General features: G+C 45.2%; 3 protein-coding genes across 3 annotated transcripts; all 3 read left to right on the top strand.

Annotated features, from left to right (window-relative positions):
* The first annotated feature begins 582 nt into the window (after positions 1-582).
* polr1f (RNA polymerase I subunit F) lies at positions 583-3555 on the top strand. Its single transcript, XM_040188939.2, has 4 exons — positions 583-1087; positions 1398-1539; positions 1650-1858; positions 2567-3555. The coding sequence occupies exons 1-4, from the start codon at positions 798-800 to the stop codon at positions 3000-3002; spliced, it is 1077 nt and encodes a 358-aa protein (XP_040044873.2). The 5' UTR covers positions 583-797; the 3' UTR covers positions 3003-3555.
* A 7721-nt stretch (positions 3556-11276) lies between these two features.
* On the top strand, positions 11277-12433 carry LOC120826909 (protein Fer3). Its single transcript, XM_040189501.2, has one exon. It carries the CDS (start codon positions 11666-11668, stop codon positions 12101-12103), a length of 438 nt encoding a protein of 145 aa, XP_040045435.2. The 5' UTR covers positions 11277-11665; the 3' UTR covers positions 12104-12433.
* A 1030-nt stretch (positions 12434-13463) lies between these two features.
* twist1a (twist family bHLH transcription factor 1a) lies at positions 13464-15430 on the top strand. The gene is made up of 2 exons (XM_040189500.2): positions 13464-14562; positions 14960-15430. Exon 1 carries the CDS (start codon positions 13978-13980, stop codon positions 14533-14535), a length of 558 nt encoding a protein of 185 aa, XP_040045434.1. The 5' UTR covers positions 13464-13977; the 3' UTR covers positions 14536-14562; positions 14960-15430.
* The last annotated feature ends 3778 nt before the right edge of the window (positions 15431-19208 follow it).

Below are 19208 nucleotides of genomic sequence, written 5' to 3'. Positions count from 1 at the left end.
AATAGTCAGTGCCTTCATTAAGGATTCATGTCAGGCATGAATACACTGTCCAGTCATGTCACTTCAAAAACACATTTGTTTCAAAACCATGTCCTGAAGAGTGCCAGAAGTTTTTTGTCCGTGAATGTTTCTTATAGCCGTGACTGTACCAGGTGAATCACAGGTTTTTCCTCCTGGGTGGGCCCCTATCTTCCACCTTCCCTGTGCAGTGTGTACAATGTCACCATGATGGATTAAAGGATCATCTCTTATTACACACAATTTAGTTTGATTATATGTATTGAGTAGGAAATTTTTTCCAATTGCCTTAAAGTGAATCTGGGGCATTCAGCGGCCTCTGGGGGGCTTCAATGGCGCTTTGCATTTGAAAGCAGCGCAATGGATTAAGATTTTACAAATAAACCTTTTTTTTTTATCTACCACAACAAACAATATTTTAATGCTTCTACATGGCTATTAGTTAATAATCTAACCGCTGAAGGGTGTTTGCCACACATACAGGCCAACAGGATGAGTTGCAATCAGTTATTGCTTTATTTTTTTTTAAATATAATTGGGACAAAACATTGCTGTTTATTCTTGTTTGAAGTGGTGTTCATTAAATACGCAACATAACTGCTATTAGGTAAATCGATTCATTTTTTATGCTGGAGCCTCACTGTGTTTTTAGTTCATTTTTGAGTGCGGTTCCCCTCCTGGCCGGCAGGCGGCGGTATACAAACAAGTCTTACAGCTGCTTCGCCTTCCTTCAAACCGGAATTTAGCGCGTCTTCCGTTTTCCGGTCTCCCCGAACAGCATGGCCAACTTCGAGCACGCTGAAGACGACCCAAAACACGCGAACATGTCCGCCGTAACACCCACCGCCGAAGCCGGAGCCCGACCGACCGAAACGTCCTTGGCGCCGGGCGCCTTCGCCTCCTGCATCCCGTCGTTCGAGGCCGCCTCCGAGCTGATGTCGACGCCGTACTCGTGCCTGGTCATGAGCGCGCACCGGAGACACGTCGCCCTGCCGCCGGTGTACCTGAACAAGAAGAGGACCGGCATACAGGAGGAGCTGGAAGCCGAGCTGCTCAAGTTCTCCCAAAGGTGACGGCACCGGACGCTTCTATTCTCCTATGACGCGGCTGCTTTTAGCAAAGACGTCAGTTTTGTTTTGTTTTTTTTAGTTGAGTGATTGGGTGGAAAGTTACTTTAATTCACTACTACCTAAATGCAAGTATACAAAATAAAGCTATTAATCGAGCAATTGCTATGATTTCTGTGAGTGTGTCTTCAGACGTCGAAGACAAGGCACATTTTACATCACAATCTGCATGTCTTATTTCACCATAGATGTGCATTCATCACGCTCACTATGAAACTAATTCAACTTGGTGTTTGTTGTTTGACTCTTCAGTCTACAAGGAGTTCCCGTGGCCTATGAAAACATCAGGATAGTGGGTCACCATGGAAACATCTACGATGACAGCGGCTACATCCACATGGACATAGAGGCCAACTTCATCACCTTTGAGCCCCTGAATGGACAGAAACTGGTGGTAGGGTTTACTGTTACCCCAAATACCCCCTCACAGCCATTTGCGTTGTTTATTTGTGGTCCACTGTTACGCAACCTAATTAAATCTCTTCTGCGTTTTGTTTCCCGCAGGGCAGAGTGAATAAACTGGGGGTCGGCCACGTGGGCTGCCTGGTGCACGGCTGCTTCAACGCCAGCATCCCCAGGCCCAACCTGGTTTCCGTGCCGACATGGCGGGACGCGGGGCCGAGGATCGGATCGGAGATGGAGTTTGAGGTGACCGCTCTTGACGCCGACACTGCGGGGGTGCTGCTGATCAGAGGGCGGATGGAGAGGACCAGGTGAGTGTGGACGGTGGTGGTTGGACAGGGGAGTGGGGCAACTAATCTGGGTTCTCTCGTTGCCTTGATTTAAGAAGTAGCCGCCGGGCAGGCTCAAAAATTCAGCTCTTCTTGATCCAGGAACTACAGAACGTTCGCTTTTCCTAGATGGAGTGAATAATTAAAGGTACTGCAGGCAAAGCAGTTTGTCCTCCTAATTTCCGAAGCGAGCGGTTCACCTGTCGTAGCGGGTGTATGATGTGCGTCAAAACATCTGCTCTCTGTTTTTCTCGATGTAAAGTCCTGCGCATGGTAATTCTCCCAGAGAAGCACACGTATTGATCATGTCTGCTTCCTGGATCAGAACATCTCGGCTAGTGCGCTCTGACCGCTACTTCTGTCAGTGTCCGACTCGTGCCGCCTGCCTCAAGCGGTTCAGGAAGAAAGGGGTGGATGGTTGAAGACGGCATATTCTTCACGTTGTTATACAGCTTGCTTGTGTTTGGTTTCGTTAAGTCTATAAAATCTGAGACATTTGGTAGAATACCGATGATGTCCTTCGGGTTGCCAAAGATATTTAGATTCCAATTATTTGAAATCCAACAGTAAAAACATTGACGCCTTTCTTGGTCTCGCCGGTTTTCGTCGTTTGAACTGGTTGCTTAATGTTTTCAGAGCTGTGCGTAAAGCCCTCGATTGATCTCAGTGTGTGTTCTGTGTGGCTTTCAGGGTGCAGGAGCTGCTGGCTATGAGCGAGGCCTCGGGGACGGGCGTCCCTGAAGACCGGCCAGAATCCACCGAAGAGTCTTCCAAAAACACCCCCAAAAAGAAAACCATCCTCAAAGACAGTGTGACGAGTCCATCCTCTTGCCAAGTTGATGGCAGCACATCACCGCAGCTGAACGGAACAAACACGGCAGAGAATGGTGATGAAGCTGGTGAGAAAAAGAAGAAGAAAAAGAAGAAGCAAAAACACATGAAAGAAGAGGAGGAGGAGGTTGAACTCTCTACTATGGCGGTTCCCGGCAGTGACTCCAGCGGTTACCTCAGTGACAAGCCGAGCAAAAAGAGAAGACGTGAAACTCCTTTAGATGTCACATCTAGTTTAAATGCCGCTCCGGAACCACCGAAGTCCAAAAAGAAGAGGAAAAGTGACTTGAAGTAGGAAGAAGAAAAAAGGATCTTCTGTTTGGAAAAAGATTCAATTATGTGTGTGTGAGACACCATTGAAATGACAACGGTGGCTCTGGAGGAAAATACAGGCGTGACATAACAACTAAACGCCTTTTTTTTGGCGAGCAGGAGCTTCTGAGCTCCCCTGAAATCACTTGATCGGAGGTTCAGGCTTGCAGAAGAATGTTGTGGAAAATCACATGACATGATGGAAGCGGACTTGACCCACTAGTCGTTGTTGGATTGCAGCTCTCTTTTGCCGCCTGTGGGGGGAGCAAAACGTCTTCACAGCCATTAAAACACCAATGAAACCATGTGAACCTCCATATTTTTAAACAACGTGTTGAGAGTAGAGGGGCTGGTGTAGTGCATTGATTTTAGAGCCACATGTTGATATTACTTCTCTGTATCCACTCTTCTGAAAAGATTGTCCTGAAAAGGACAGGGAGATTTTTTAGATCTTTCTTTAGTGTTGCGTTGTTTCTTTTCACATGAATGTGAACTTTGAAAACCAACAGAAATGGACATTAAATCATCCCAATTAACATGCTCATTCTTTAAACTGTTCACCCTGCTTCCATTCAGAGGTATTTCTAAAGACCAATAATTTGTTTATTCAAAATAACTGAAGAAGAGGTGGGTCTGCAAAAGTCTCCAGCATACAACTCTGCAATGCATCTGTTAGAAGAAATTCTCCCTGTAAGGTTTTTAATGCAAAGATTTCCTGTTCTTTGTCACATATTCCCTCCCACAACAAACTCTTTCATGCTGACCAGTTGGTGTCAGCTGATAAAGCCCTGAGAGACTGCCTGAAGATCTTAGTGTTTTCTCCCCCTCACACACACTTACACACACATCCTGCCTTCGGAGGGGGGTCTCATTAGTTGTAAGGTGCTAAGAGTAGGAGAGCTTATCGGGATCCTCCTAAAGAGGACAGATAAGGAGCTGCAATTAACTTTGCTCATCTTTATCTGTCACACCGGATCACGCACCTCTGTGCTGCCATTTAAAACCTCGATGATTTGACAGAAATGCAAACTTAAGAGTTAATTAAATGAGATTAAGAGTTTGACGTGAACATAGATTCCTGTCGCGCATGTATATGTTCGCTGTGAAGCTGCAGTTTAGCATTAAGACCAGCATTAACCGTCTAGTGTTTGATCTTAAATCGGAAATGAACAATTGACCATTTAAAGACCCGGTTACAAACTACAAGTACTTATTTAAAATACGGTAAAGAAATAAGATTTAAGCCGTAAGTGAACTAACTCATTGAAATTGGCGAGCCCTGCTTGCGCACACAAAATACACATCAGTTAATGTTACCACAATTTTACACTTTCGAGGACGCGTAACTCAGTTTGTATTGTCCACAGTACTTATGACCACAAAGTCGTTGCAAACAACCCCGATTCAACTGCAAGACTGAAGACATTTAACAGTGATCTTAAAAGTTCAAGTGTACTTTAAATGTTTGATACCGCGTGTCCTCCCATGACCCCCGCCCACCCCCCTCTCCGTCTTTATCAGACTTTTGCCCGAATCCAGCGCGGCCCATGTGCACCTGTACCCCCTCCCTCCATCACCACGCATTCATCTTGTCTTGCCTCCGCCTTATCACTCCCTCGCGCTGACTCCCCCCCCTCCCCCATCCCCCCCCACTGCCCTGCTTTCTCTCTTCCTCCTACTTGTCTCCCTGATTTATAGGAGGCGGTGTGCAGTTCACACACATTCCACTCCTGCAACCCCCCCTCCACCCCCCCGCCCCCCTCTCCCTCGCCACTGGACTCTCATATCTATGCTCGGCCATTTATCTTCATGATCGTCCACTGGAGATTAGAAGAAGAGAGTGGGGGACAATAGGAGGAGTGTTGTTTTCGTTAAGCGGGCCAGACTATCTGTTCATTCACCTCTGACTGCCTCTCGAGGAGCGGCCTGTGATGTGCGCCAGTGTTAATGTGTGTAGATTGGCCGCGTGACACTATCTCCTCTTCGTCAAATGTTCCAATCCGCTCGGCTCGTACGCGGAAAAAAAAAGCTCTGAAGTCTTTATGGGGAACAATCGGCTGACTGACGCAATGCTTCAGGTTCAGGACGTACAGACACACACGCTCGTAACAACCCATGCCGCACACTCACTGACTCACCCATGCGGACACTCCACGTCCGCAAATCCCCGTCCACGCACAGCCCCGTCGGCCAGGCCTAATTAGTTATGTGGTTGGCACTCTGCGCTGTCCCTGAGCCCCAAATGGCAGCGGGTCATAAAACGTTAAGTATTCCACCAGTCAGGGCCGTGCAACCGTGGCCATATATCCTCCGACGCGGGCCGGCCTGAGTCGTATCAAGGCCCATCTCTCACAGGCCCGCTGACATCCATGAAATCTCTTTATGGCCTTTTCAAAGGCATTTCTGAGGGATTTTTTGGCACTTCTGTTTTGCATCTCTCCTTTTTTCTTTTTTTTTTAATGCTTCCCCAGGTAAGCCTCACACGGAGTCAGACAGGCTCCGGCATTAAACCCTTTCCCAAGGGATCGGGGTTCACACACGTGTTTACACGAGCTCATACGGGCGCACACACACACACACACAGCTAACCCCAAAAGTAAACATTGTACTGGTTGGAGAGTTGGATTCCCATAGTTAGTTTGTTTCCTTGGTACCCGACACCCACAGTCCTGCCCTCAGTCACCATGGCAACGATACACGGGTGTTTGTTGGGACATCATTTCACTTGCTTGTGTTAGGCTATGTGTGTGTGTAGTTTCAAACGCCTGTTATCCCTACCTCAGGTATCTAAAGGTTTGATCATCGGACTTCTCTCCGTATGTGTGTGTTCCTCGGTGGGAGGTGAAATCACAAAACATTTTCTTTTCACTGTCTGGTACTGTCCTTCCATTGAGCTTTTCTCTCACAGCAAAACGCGTAATAGCTACGTTGTGGACCAACGTGGTATTCTCACGCTTTCTCCCCAAAATCATGATAATACCACATTTTATTTTGGCCTATTCATTTATATTGCCTTGCAACTACGTGCACTAGAAACTAATAAACAGAAGGTCTTCTACATTCTCTGGTAGAAGATTATGAAAGTAAAATACTTCTCGCTAGAAAAGCCATCGAAATGCATACAAATGCTGATGCTTTCTTAAAATATTGTGTTTTTCACAGATAATAGACCGACAGTCCACCATATTCTTTTTTTATGAGCTGAGGGAAACAAAACCAGCTTCATTTGTTGTCAGTTTAAATGGTTGTTTTTAATTGTGTGTGTGTGTGTGTGTGTGTGTGTGTGTGTGTGTGTGTGTGTGTGACTGCCGCGGCCGGTAAGATTAATAGGGCTCAATGTAACCAGGAGTTAATGGGAGGCTCACAGACGTCTAGACAGTGTTCAGACCAAACTCCTACACCCAAAGCGCTGGGGAAATATGGAAAGGACAAAAGGTAAAACAAAAAAATAAGTTTTTAATCTTAACTGTATGCAGCTATTATGACATTAATATCATCCACAGAGACTTTTAGTTTGCATTGAAAGACTGAGGCTAAATCAAAAGAACGTTTCCACATAAGTGTGAAAGTCAACACAGGGATTTACTGTGGAACAACGAGCAAACGTAAAAGCAAAGTGTTTTTTACCGCTTCCTGTTCCTTTTGGGTATTATATTTGAGGTAGGAGTAGAAATGGAGTGGATGGAGTAATAAGGGGAGGGGTAAGAAGGGGAACGCACACGGCTTATCATCAGACTTTCAGTTGCAACCTCCTCCAAAACCACAGAAAAGTAAATAAGCCAAAAGGTAGAAGAAAAAAAAAAGACAAACGCGTCTGGAAAAAATGACCTCATGTTTAGTCCTGTAGCTTGGCACAACAATACCCAGGACACAACTAAATCCATGTTAATTTTATGACTGAAGGTCCATTTTGGAAAGAGAGGAGGAAAGAAGAAGTAGAAGTAGAAGGAGCAAATCCTGGGTGGCTTATAAAGTGTACGTTAGAGCTGGAAAAACGCTTATAAAGTCATCTACGAGAAGATGAAAGAAAGTCCCCTTTTCAGTGATCCGTCCGCCAACTCTGGCTAACAGGGTGACGTTAATTACAAAAGACCACATGTGACAAACGTGTTCAGCGTGAAAAGAGAGAGACGGAGATCTTCCAATGAGTTTAGAGATGGATGCTGAAGAGAGCAAAAAAATTAAAAGCTATATGGGTAAAGGCTTGTTCAGCATCGGAAATCAACCAAGGCCGTAGTTTATAATCATTATAACCATAATCATCTGTATACGGTCTGGTCATCTGATGTCAGTGTGAACTTGAGCTGTAATGGTGTTTTAAGCCTTGCAACCATTTAAAAGAGATCCTCTGTAGCTATTTATTTGTATATAAACTTTTATTTTTAAGTCATGTCAGAGAAGTGAGCTCTTAAGCATCATGTGACTCCAACATGTGTTTCTCAAAAGGATTTATATGCAGCTAGAATAAAAACATTGATTGATGAGTAAGAATACCAAGAATCCTCAAGCTGAACCTTTTGTACTGAGTCATCACTTTAAACAGTGGAGCTCCACTTAAATGTGATCACAAACACTGTCCTTTGTAGTGTCAATTGGTAACAATATACAAGAGGAAATGTATTGGGAGGCCATTATGAGTTTAATGCAGCAGTTCTGGCACACTGTCATGTAGGAACATATTTTTTACAATCTGAAAGGAGAAAAAACTGGAGGTTAAGATTTACACAAGAACAAAACACCGAGTAATATACCTTCATGTGGAAGAGCCTGAAATGACAAAGTGCTTTAAGCACGCTGCCCCTCTACATTGCCATCAACAATCTCGTCATCATCATCATCATCATCATCATCATCAAGTGGTGGCTTCAGTTCCTGATTCTTTCCTACTTCTAAACATCCACCAGAGTTCTGAATATGAGCGTTAACACAAATGAAACATGGCACCCTCAAAACACACAGCAGAGAGTGGGTGACCTTCTTTTGGAAAATAAACACAGACATTACTCAGACTGGAGGGGGCTGAGGCAAGGTGCTGACATGGGTGACGGAGGGGGGGGGGACCCCGCAATGAGCGTTTCAGCGTGCCGGTGGAGGTTCATTTGGAAAGGAGGAGTTGAGGCCTCGAGGCAGTGGTCGGGTGAGTGGGAGGTTTGGAGCAAAAGGGGCGAGGAGGGAGATATATGAACCCCACCTTTCACACATCCACCCCCCGTGCACCTCTCACAGCCCTCCACCCGGCCGCGTAGACACCCCATGACACACACCCCGTCGGCTAAAGTGTCCAGCTAATCAGAGGGCGGGATGGAGGGGCAGGTGGGTATGAGTGAACCCAATGAGTCGGCCTCCGGGTGTCGAGGGAGGAGGAAAGAAAGGCAGACGGATTCCCAGTGACACAATGAAGAAGAGGGAGACGGGTCAGGAGTTAAACTCATCTCCCTCACTCCCTCGGCTTCCCGCTGACTCCCTCCCTCTCACGTTTTCAACTATGAATTAGTCTCATTGGCAACACCCTGAAAACTGACGGTGTCGCCAATGCACTCAAGGCGTGCACAGTAAAATTGGCTTTAGTCACACCCGTTGTTCGTCCACTCTCCCCCATTTCCTGAGATGGAAATGGGGGAGAAAAGGGTCAAGGAGAGAGAAAGGGAGAACGGGAGAGGAGTGTCTCGTTTCAGATTTACAGTGGTGGTGGCTGGAGAGATTTGGCAGTGCGCCTACCGCCCAACGAAGGACGGAGCCAGAGGAGGAGTAAGATTTATTCAGTGAGAACAACTCTGGCTGCTCTGCAGCAGCACACTGGACACATACAAGCGTCATGAAGGAACGACAACTTCAGTTAAAATGGATCTCTGATAACACATGTATATTGTTCTGGGTCCAACCATAACCTCTGACCTCCCAGAGGGACAAGCCAAAAGAGAAGTTAATTACATTTTTATAGTATATGTGTGAACAGATACTTAGTTAACCCGAGTTCTGTGAAGTTTACAGACATTTTACAGAATTTATATGAACTGAGACACAACATTAATTACCGTTCTGGGATACTTTTTTTCCCCAGGCCATTCCACATCCAGACTTCTTGACAAAAGTTCTGTTTACCACCGATGTTTTTGATGTCAAAACTCCTTTGTTTACTCCCACAAACATTAAGTTACACCACAAACTCGTAAACTCAAATAATAACTGAGCAGAGCAGGAAATGGCCCATTATGAGTCTCTAAGTGAAGGTCTGTCCTGTGTTTCCACTCTGACGATAAACCCCTCTAGGTGTGTGCGTGTCTCCCGTGTGTTTGTGTGCCCCTTTTGGGGTTTTACTCCTTATTTAAGACCAATATTTACCCAGCAGCCCCAGGGTGAGATTACCTCATATTCTCCCACCCAGCTGTGCTTTCTAAGTGTTTCTATGGCAACCCGCGGAATGTCCCATCATGTTTATCTGCCTGACGGGAAAATCCGAGAGCAAGAGGAGGAGGAGGCAGCGCTGGGAGATGGAGAAGATACACTTGGGTTGGAGTGTGCATACGAGGCAGACACTTACGCTCTCACACTCCTTTGTATATGGAATAACCAAACAAGAATGCATGAGACACAAAGTTACTGCCGGTATGTGACTGCTGTTAGAGTTTGTTCACTCCACCAAGAGCATTTTTATGCATTTATACGCAGAATATGATGACATTTCGAAATGTTTGTTGCTATGTCTGCATGATAGCAATGCAGCATCTTAAACTAGGGAATAATCATTGAATTTCAAAGCGTGTGTCCATGTATTTCCATGTGGTTTCATGTATGCTTGTGTGTATATATACTGTATATATATTTATATGTTGTTTTTGCTTTCAATATTCTTATGATTATGGCTGTCCAAGCAGTTTCTACATATAAAAATAAATATAAATGCCATTATACTGTTCTACTACTATTACTCCCCTGGTTGTACTGAACCTTGGATTACATATCAATTGATTGAGATGTATACAGATTATGGTGCATTACTTTTGTACAGTGAATGTGCAGAAATACACGTCACTGTTTATTCAGTCACAAAGAGAAAATTACATTCTGTGAGTTTTAATAAATGTTAAAATCCATGATGCAATAAAAAACAAATGTTACATTTATTTTATTAAAAACACTTTAAAATACCATCTATCTGCAACTTATAATAAATTATAAGTTATAAACTTATAAAAAATATATGAATTCTTCCTCTGAATGAATGGCAACTCTCTGCAAAGCTCCAGAGTTGTATATTGTTCAGGGTTTGACCATAACCTCTGACCTCTCAGTAGGGACCACAAAGCAGAACTTATCCCCATGGATCAGTTCTTTTTTACAGTATTAATATGATCAGTTGCTTAGTTCAGTTCCGTGAAGCTGAAAGTGAGTATTTTCCATGCCTGGTACAATCTGTCATCGTGACTGAGTTCCACCAGCACTGCAAAACCCCAAAACAGGAACTGCTAAAGCAGTACAGTCTCTCCTCCTTAAACCACTTGAGTTACCCCTGAGTAACGTATCTAACCCCAAGAGACTAAAAGTCTGGAGAGTGTTTTTGTTCTGGACCGAATTTGTGTTTATCTATGAAATGTGACCTTTCTCGCTGCCTATTCAATTAATATGCACATCGGCTCTTGTGTTCTTAGTCAAACTACCTAATTTAAGTTTGATGAAATACAATTTGAGTCTGTGTCTTCCCATAGGACAAACTTAAAGAGCTAAAAATCCTGATGATGTTGCCCTGTCCCCTGCAGCACAATGCGCTGTATGCTGCACAAACGAAGTGTGTCAAGATGTGGGAAATTGTGTATCAATTTTTTCTGGTTTTCAGTGAAGTGTGATAAATGGAAACAGGTCACTGAGCTTTAACCCAAAGGAACATAGTCAGATTTAAACATCCAGGCTCAACTCTTTCTCTGCATCACCGCTATCACCATCAGCAACAATAACAAGTTTGCTCCCAACAATGCAGAGCTGGTTAGTGACCAAGCACTTGCACATAAAGCGCACAGTTAAGCCTGTCTCTCTCAGCAGTCCCTGCAGTGTGGACTCTGTCCTGCCATGGAAACAGACCGTTATTTGCTTTAATTTGCAACAGAATAGTGCATGGTGTATAGTGACTGCTAGGGAATGTTCTATTTGGTCTTCTCCCGGCCTGTTTAAGTGATAAAAGTGTCATTATTTAGCCTCTGAAGCAGAGGGGAGAGTGCAAACAAGGCTGTATGACCCTCTGTCAAGAGCCTCCGTCCTTCAGAAGCTCATTAAGCGCCTCCAGGAAGGACAGCGCATCAATTGGTAGGGTCCTCCGGGCCTCCTCTCTGCCTTTTTAAGCCTCTCACAGGCCGAGCATAGTTAGAAATGGACTCGATTTAGAGGTAGCAGGGACATGAAAGATGTCGCACTGTGAGGAGGCACATGCAACTTATTAAAACAGCAGGAAAGGTATTGGGACTCGAGCCAAATAGGATCTCACCCTGTTGTGCTGTGACCGGATTTGGAGACATTTGGACTTGTTGAGATGCTCCTTCTGTTTTTGTCCTGAGAGCTTTGATTGGCGTCACTTTAGCGCTCGTCTGGATCGCAGACGGGCTATAAAAGCGTCGCGTTCCCGGCGAGACCGCCGCCCGGGACTGAGCAGTGGAGATGCAAGGCCACTTAGTCGACTCCACGTTGATCGATTTTGTCAATGACATGAACCTGATGGAGCCGGCGGCTGATGACGCGCGCAGCCCGAACAACCAGACGCGGCTGAGCGACTCGCCTTGGAGCGACCTGGAAGACGACGCGCGCACCGCGGGCATCTGCGCCGTGATGGGCGTGCCGACGTGCTACAGCCGCGGGGAGCGCGGCCGTCACAGCAGGTCCAAACGCCGGCGGATCATAACCGTGGTCCAGCGGCAGGCGGCCAATGTGCGCGAAAGGAAGCGGATGTTTAGCCTCAACGAGGCGTTTGACGAACTGAGGAGGAAAGTTCCAACATTCGCCTACGAGAAGAGACTGTCCCGCATCGACACTCTCCGTCTGGCCATCGTCTACATTTCCTTCATGACGGACCTGCTGAGTGCGAGAAGTCCAATGTGAACTCTGTTCCCTTGGAGATGGTATTGCGTTTATAAATTTACTGTTCACAATGTGATGTGGGTCAATTTCTGAAACCCAGAGAACAAACATATATTTGACAACGTTCCAAATCCTCCTATCAAACAGAAAAGTATGGCAATGGAAATGATTTTGCCACCGACATAAATTAATAGACATGACCTAAAAAATCTAAGAGCCGATCCTCTAAATATTTGACCTAATATATGTGACCTAAGATATGTTTTGCCTTAAAATAAATCGAATTAATACAATATTGTATGTGTTCGTTGCTGTACATTTAATATCATCGGATTAAATTCCCTGATACCTTTAGTATTTTATTTTTTTGTATGATATATGTATGATGTTATAAAAGTGTTTGAATCAGCTGTTCTAGAGGACATGCTCATCTATATACTTTAGGGAGGTCTCCGTGTGAGACAGAAGCTCCAGGTGTTATTTCAGCACCTTGGAGAGCGACACAGTCTCACCTATGTCACACGTTGATCAGGTGAGTGCAGTTCCCTCTAAAGAATGAGAACAAATCCGAAATAGTCTTTTTTTTAAAGCCTTATCTACCGTGTCAAGTGCAAATGGCTAAAGACTCATCGGATTTGAAGGTCATAACCAAAGTTCACTGCGTGACGCTGGATGTTATCTTTAGCACGGAGGTGTTAATTGAGTCTTTTCAGGGAGATCCAGGCCCGAAAGGCTCTTGTGGATGTTACGGGACTATAAACGGGACTGCCGTCGACCTCCTCAAAAGAGGCGAGGCCTCCCTTTGGATAATTCACACCACAGACCACCTCCAGAAGTTGCCAGATCCAGTTTCAACCACATGTAGAGGGACCCCTGCTGGATTTCTGATATTGTATCGTGGTAAGCTGTAGCTGGGTGGTCATGTGGTCGCCCTCTCTCTCCCCCCCTCTCTCTCTCTCTCTCTCTCTCTCTCACTCACCCCCTCTCTCTCTCCCCCCACTTACCTAGTCCAACTTCATCACCTCCAGTGTTTGCTTTGCGCTCCAGCAGTGCACCGCCTTTAGCGACCCCGCTGTGAGCACGGATCCGCCCTCAGAGCTCCCTGGGACGGCCCGTCTTTTAAACCTGAGCCGCGGTGTCCAGATCCCTGCGGGAGTCCGACCCGTTTAAGCGCATACCTCAACGTGGGGCCACTGACGGGAAAATAAACACCTCGGTCTGCTTATACGAGCAGAGACCTCCTGCTGGGTCAACCTCCTGTGTTCCAGTAGTCTGATATCTTTCACTGCCACCGCTGCTGCATCTCAGGCAGAGTCTAGACCTGAGCAGGGAGACTTGGGGCCTACATGTGGGGGGATTTATGTTATGTTCTCTGTTACACTTTTGTTTATTACCAAAAGGAAAAGGTAAGAAAGGGAATTCTACGCAAAAATGACAAATCATCCCTGACGGTTATCAACATTTAAAATAAATCAAAGATTGAGAGAGTATTATGCATTTGGGGCAGAAAACCAGTTTATTTTTCTTGCAAAAATATACACCCGTGATTCAATTACACCACTATTCACTCCCATGCGCAACCTTGCAGCATCCTTAAGGAGTCTTAAACACAATTCTTCAGATATTATAGCTCGAACTTTCCTTCCTCTGCAGTGTTGTGTTACACCCCTCCTCGCCCAATCACAGCACTCCCCCAAATCCTCCTGCCCGCTATCCCCGCTATAAGAGCCCCGGTCCTTCCAGTCTAGCAGAAACCTCTCCGTAGTGTCCACTCTCCTTCGCAGGCCGCCATTCGTATTACCTGTCGAGTCTGTTGATGTTGTGACCAGTTCTTTGAATCTGGCTCAGGGGTTATTGCGCTCCCACATACGATAGAAACTTGTTTGGAAGAGACTATGCGGGAAGAGGACTCCTCCCCAATGGACAGTGCAGGGAACAGCGAGGAGGAGAACGACCGTCAGCGGCCGCGCAGGGGTGCCAGGAAGCGGCGGGCGACTCGGAGGCGCGCGGGCGACGACGAGGAGGAGGAGGAGGAGGACATTGAGATCCCGAGCCCCGAGAAGAAGCAGTGCAGGAAGAGCTGTGACGCCGGAGGTGGAAGCGCAGGCAGCGGCGACAGCGAAACCAGCAGCAGCCCCGCGCCCTCCTTCGACGACCTACAGACGCAGCGCGTCATGGCCAACGTCCGCGAGCGGCAACGGACGCAGTCCCTCAACGAGGCGTTCACGTCGTTACGCAAGATCATTCCCACCCTCCCGTCGGACAAACTGAGCAAGATCCAGACGCTGAAGCTGGCGGCTCGGTACATCGACTTCCTGTGCCAAGTGCTGGAGAGCGATGAGCTGGATGCGCGGGGGACCAGCTGCAGCTACGTGGCGCACGAGCGCTTGAGCTACGCGTTCTCGGTCTGGAGAATGGGGGGGTCGTGGTCCTTGTCGACCACGACCCACTAACGGGGCTGCTGTGGATGGTGCATGAAGGTATGATGAGTGACTTTCTGCAGGAAGACGAACTGTGCCAAAATGCACATTTTACGCGCAACGACCCACATGAAAAGTAGTGTTGTGTTGCAATGCAGTTTAGCTATATAAACCAGTCCTTGATTGATTAAGTCTGCTTCATTTCGTAATAGGAAGCATGGGTGGCTCTAAGCTGTATAGAAATAATACGATTTGTTAGACAGCCACAACACTCCACCATCTACTTATATAAACTTTGAACTGTGGCTATTTACAAAGTGGGAGATGACCTTTTTTCTGAATACATGTTTACATTGCTTATGCCAATTGGTCACAACCATACATGTCTGTAAAAAAGCCTTACACCATACAACTATATTGCATTTTATTCTTAACTGGATTTGCATTTCTTTCACAGATTATCCAGAGTGAAGAACTAGTGGATGAGACTGAAACAATTTTATAACAGCCGAGGGACCAAGCTGTGCTTCAGGCCTCAGAGGAGAGCGGCCTTTTCATATTTCCCATTGCAAGGACTTTAATGTTTGCAAGGGAGCACTTAGAACAGACAGGACGGATATGAAGAAAGACCACTGCGACAATGAATGTAGTAAAAACAAAACGATGTCGGATCAACTGCTCTGTTTGGAAACATGAGGGAAAAATATGAGAATTCATTCCAAATTATTGGTGACAACGTTTCACAGTAAATGAAGTATTTTGTATTTATTTTTCTACACAAACTTGCATTTCCTTTTCCCCACTCAAATGAAAGTTATTTATTTTTGGGATATCACATAATTCTGAATGGATCAGGAGTCTGCACATTTTGAGTGTTGTAAATATTTGGTAATATCTTGAATAAAGGAAATAAAAGTTCTTACTTCTCCATTGTCTGAATATTCTTTAGGCTTTCACAACAATAAGCTGAGTCACAAAGTAATACAACACGGGTGGCTATTTGACACTCGAAATGTTTGATATATGTTTGAAATGTTTTAAATATCCAACATTTTTGGCAACAAACTCCTGTCCCATAGTCTCAGTAGTACTTTGAGCAGAGAGTTTATTTTCATTGTTTGTTGCTGAATCGACAATTAAATACTAAACCACAGTGGAGGCGGAAAAAGAAAACATCTCATACCCGTGTCTTAGTCTGTAGTGATTTCTTGAGCTCGGGGATCTGGGGAAGCCATAATTAGCCGGTGGTCTGTTTGAACAGCGTGACTGTAGAGCTGTGTGAGGCATGCATGATATTCCCAGATGTCCAACAAGCCACAGGTCATTATGGGAGTCTCCTGCAGGTGCTACAACGGACCAGAGCTCTGACGGATATAAAGGGTCATAAAGCAACCCGAATTCCTGTGTGGTTACATAACATATTTACATACAATCTCATTGATCAAAACAACCAAGCTGTAGAATGAGAAATTTAAATGATCATTAGAGGAAGGATTTTAATATCAATTTGGCTGTAAGTCATTATCATTGTATTTTGTGAGTTTGGTGTATACAAAAATCGATTGAATTCAATTCAATTGAATGTTCACTTTCAATGTGCATTATATTGAAATGAAAAAGCCTGAAACTGAGCAAATATCTGGTTTTAAATCAACAATAACTCATGAAACCTACCTTTAGTAAGTCTTCTTGAGCGAAGCACAACGGCCTAATCGCCAATGGAACATTTTCAAAAATTGATCTACATACACAGAATGTAGCACTATCAGACAAAGGCTATTAGACCAGATGGGGCCCCATTACCAAAAGTGTTCTACCCATAAAAGTCCAGTGACAAGTGCTTAAAGACGACCCAGTTCCTACAGGAATAGAATGTTACAGGAGCACTTGGAGCTGTCATACATGAGAGATACAGAGAAACACTTCATAGCGCGTTCCACATCTCTCCATAGGGTTGTTGAGTGATGATTATGGGAGCCTTACTGTGTTTTTGCTTCACGGGTTGCGTGCGGAAGGTAAAGCCATCAGCTCTGACCCGAGGTCCTCGCCTGCCATCGAGGGGAATCGATTCCCACCCTGAGATCACCGTTGCCGTGTTATCTTAAACTTGAGGCTGTTGCTCTGACACAGAGGAATGTCACCTCTGAGGCTTCGAAGGCTCACTCGCTCACTCAAAACGCACACACACACACATATATATATATATATATATATATATATATATATATATATGTTTTACACACTGATGGAGATTTCTCACGCCTACCAAACAGGGAAATACATTCCACAGACAGAAAGAGGGGGAAGAGCGACTGAGCTCCTGCCCACCTTTGATGTTCGGCGGTACTGGGATGACCGCTGGTTATCAGCGTGGAGGCATCTGGCTCTCTGGTTGTAAGTCTGCTCTGATAAACTCTTTGATGACTGACACTCTCTCTCTCTGTGTCCCGCTCATTAATCACAGTTTATATCTCCCCGCTGTGCAGTCTTTGCACTGATCTAAGAGTCAAAGGTGCAGGCCTGTGTGTGTGTGTGTGTGTGTGTGTGTGTGTGTGTGTGTGTGTGTGTGTGTGTGTGTGTGTGTGTGTGTGTGTGTGTGTGTTTTAAAACCAGGCGCTGTACATCTTTGTGAGAAGGGGCTCCCCACGCCTCTGCACGTGGACATTTGGGCCATCATGATGTTTGTCTACTCGTTCAAACGAACATAGACCTTCTTGTCTTACTCCCTTTTCTTATTTCAGTTGGTGTCACCTCATCTCCACGTCTCTCTACAGCTCTCCCTTTACGGGGTAACAAGAGGAGGAGGTGGGAGATTTGCAAGCCTGGTTTCCATTAGTGCTAATTATCGTGTTTCATTTCAACCTGAAGCAGTCTGCTTGTATGTGTGTGTGTGTGTGTGTGTGTGTGTCTTTGTCAAAGTGTAAGTGTACTTATGTAATCCCGTATGCTTTGGAGTCTCTTTTTATTTGTTTTCTGCTGCTTTTGACTTGAGCATCGCAGATCAAGATAATCCTTTCTGATGACATTGTCACTCTGTAAGAAAAGGAGAAAAAACATCTAGTTCATTGTTTGCATTCATGATGACCTGTTATTGTTGTGTTAATAATAATAATAATTTTGTGGTGGTGATTTGAATAACTGTCAGTTAGACACTTTCTCACTAAATTTAGCACCTTTTGGATTGAGTGCTGCAGCTAAAAGTATTGGCAGCTATGGACAGGGTTTTATCAGTTGAATACTTTTTAAAATCTAGCGTACTTACGCTACTGTCTCAAGATTACCAAACCCAGTTTTAAAACATAGATTCAATTCATCAGGCTTTATTGGCATGACAATTAAGTATGTGTTACCAAAGCACAATTACAGGAATACAAAATATGAAATCGACAATTGTAAAAACAAAGATGCCACTAGTTTCTTGTGTTGTGGAAGGAAGCAACACATTTTGCAACACATTCTACTCTCTCTTATTAATTATCTCCCTTTGTATTTGCTTTTTTTCTTTTAATTCTGGGAGGAATTCCCCAATGATGTTTCATTGTTTCTCTCTTGAGACAAAGTGTCATTCTGTCTCCTCAGCGCTCCGTCCTCTTGATGACAGTTCAGCCTGGAGGACCCCTTTGCTGGCACACAGCCTCCATCGTTACCAGCTTGCAAGGAAGCAGCAGGGGAAGCATTTTGGAGGCAGCTACGGTAACGCGGTGCGTGATCGCGAGCAGGAAGGAAGAGAGTGACAGAGGACTGACAGATAGGAAGTGAGGGCAAAGCGGCCCAGTAACATAATGAGTGCTCACACATTCCCTGAGGTCGGTGCCAACTGCACCCATCCCTCCTGACCTGTGACCTCTCAAGACTGACCCCCGTCCCCAGACTGCAGGGACCCCCAGCTGGACCCCGAGCCACCACATTCACGTCGACAAAGCATCCTCTCACATCGCTAATACCTCTCAGATGGATGGACGGAGGTGAACAGAGAAGCGGGGTTTCGGACGGTGCGGAGGATCACGGCGGCATTTCAAAATGAACGCAGAAGCGAGGAAAAGAGGAAGCGGGGAGGGACCCAACTTATATGAATCCTCTCAGTCGTCCCGCCCGAGGCTGTTTATCTTGGAGATTGAGTTAAGCGCAAGCCCCGTATAACTCTCCACATACCACACGATATCACAGTGACCCCGTTTTGCGAACATAAACATACGCGCTTTATCAAAGACCAGCACGGCTCGTTCAAACACATTGGCTCTTTCTCCTAACTTAATTAACCTCACCTTATACAAAGTTCCTTTATTGGATTTGGAGTCTTCTAATTCTGGCTTTAAATGGGAAACTTTAGGGGGTCTGTTGAGGATGATTGAGTAGCTTTCCTCCATGTTTACATTATATAACCACAGAGGTCTCTTATCATGCATTCGTCTATAGACTATCAGCGTGAAAAAAAGCCCGAGGTCACGCACAACGCACTTATTCCTACAAAGAGAGGCCATTGTTTGACCGAACACAGATCCCTTCACAGGGACGGGAGTGTGGCTGTCGGTGGGGAAATGTATGTTTCCTTGTTGTGTTAATAGTAGAGAGAATTGTCCTGACTCAGCCCAAACACACACACACACACACACACACCCACACACACAGCGTTGCATCATACTGTGTTATATAAAGTTTTAGCTCTTCTCTGTTGAAAGCAATAACCAAAACAGAGCTGCAGTTTA

Source organism: Gasterosteus aculeatus, chromosome 10 (assembly GCF_964276395.1).
Source record: "Gasterosteus aculeatus chromosome 10, fGasAcu3.hap1.1, whole genome shotgun sequence".
In the NCBI taxonomy this organism is placed as follows: Eukaryota; Metazoa; Chordata; class Actinopteri; order Perciformes; family Gasterosteidae; genus Gasterosteus; species Gasterosteus aculeatus.
Note: the sequence above shows the minus strand (reverse complement) of the source record. Positions and strands in the feature narration are given on the sequence as shown.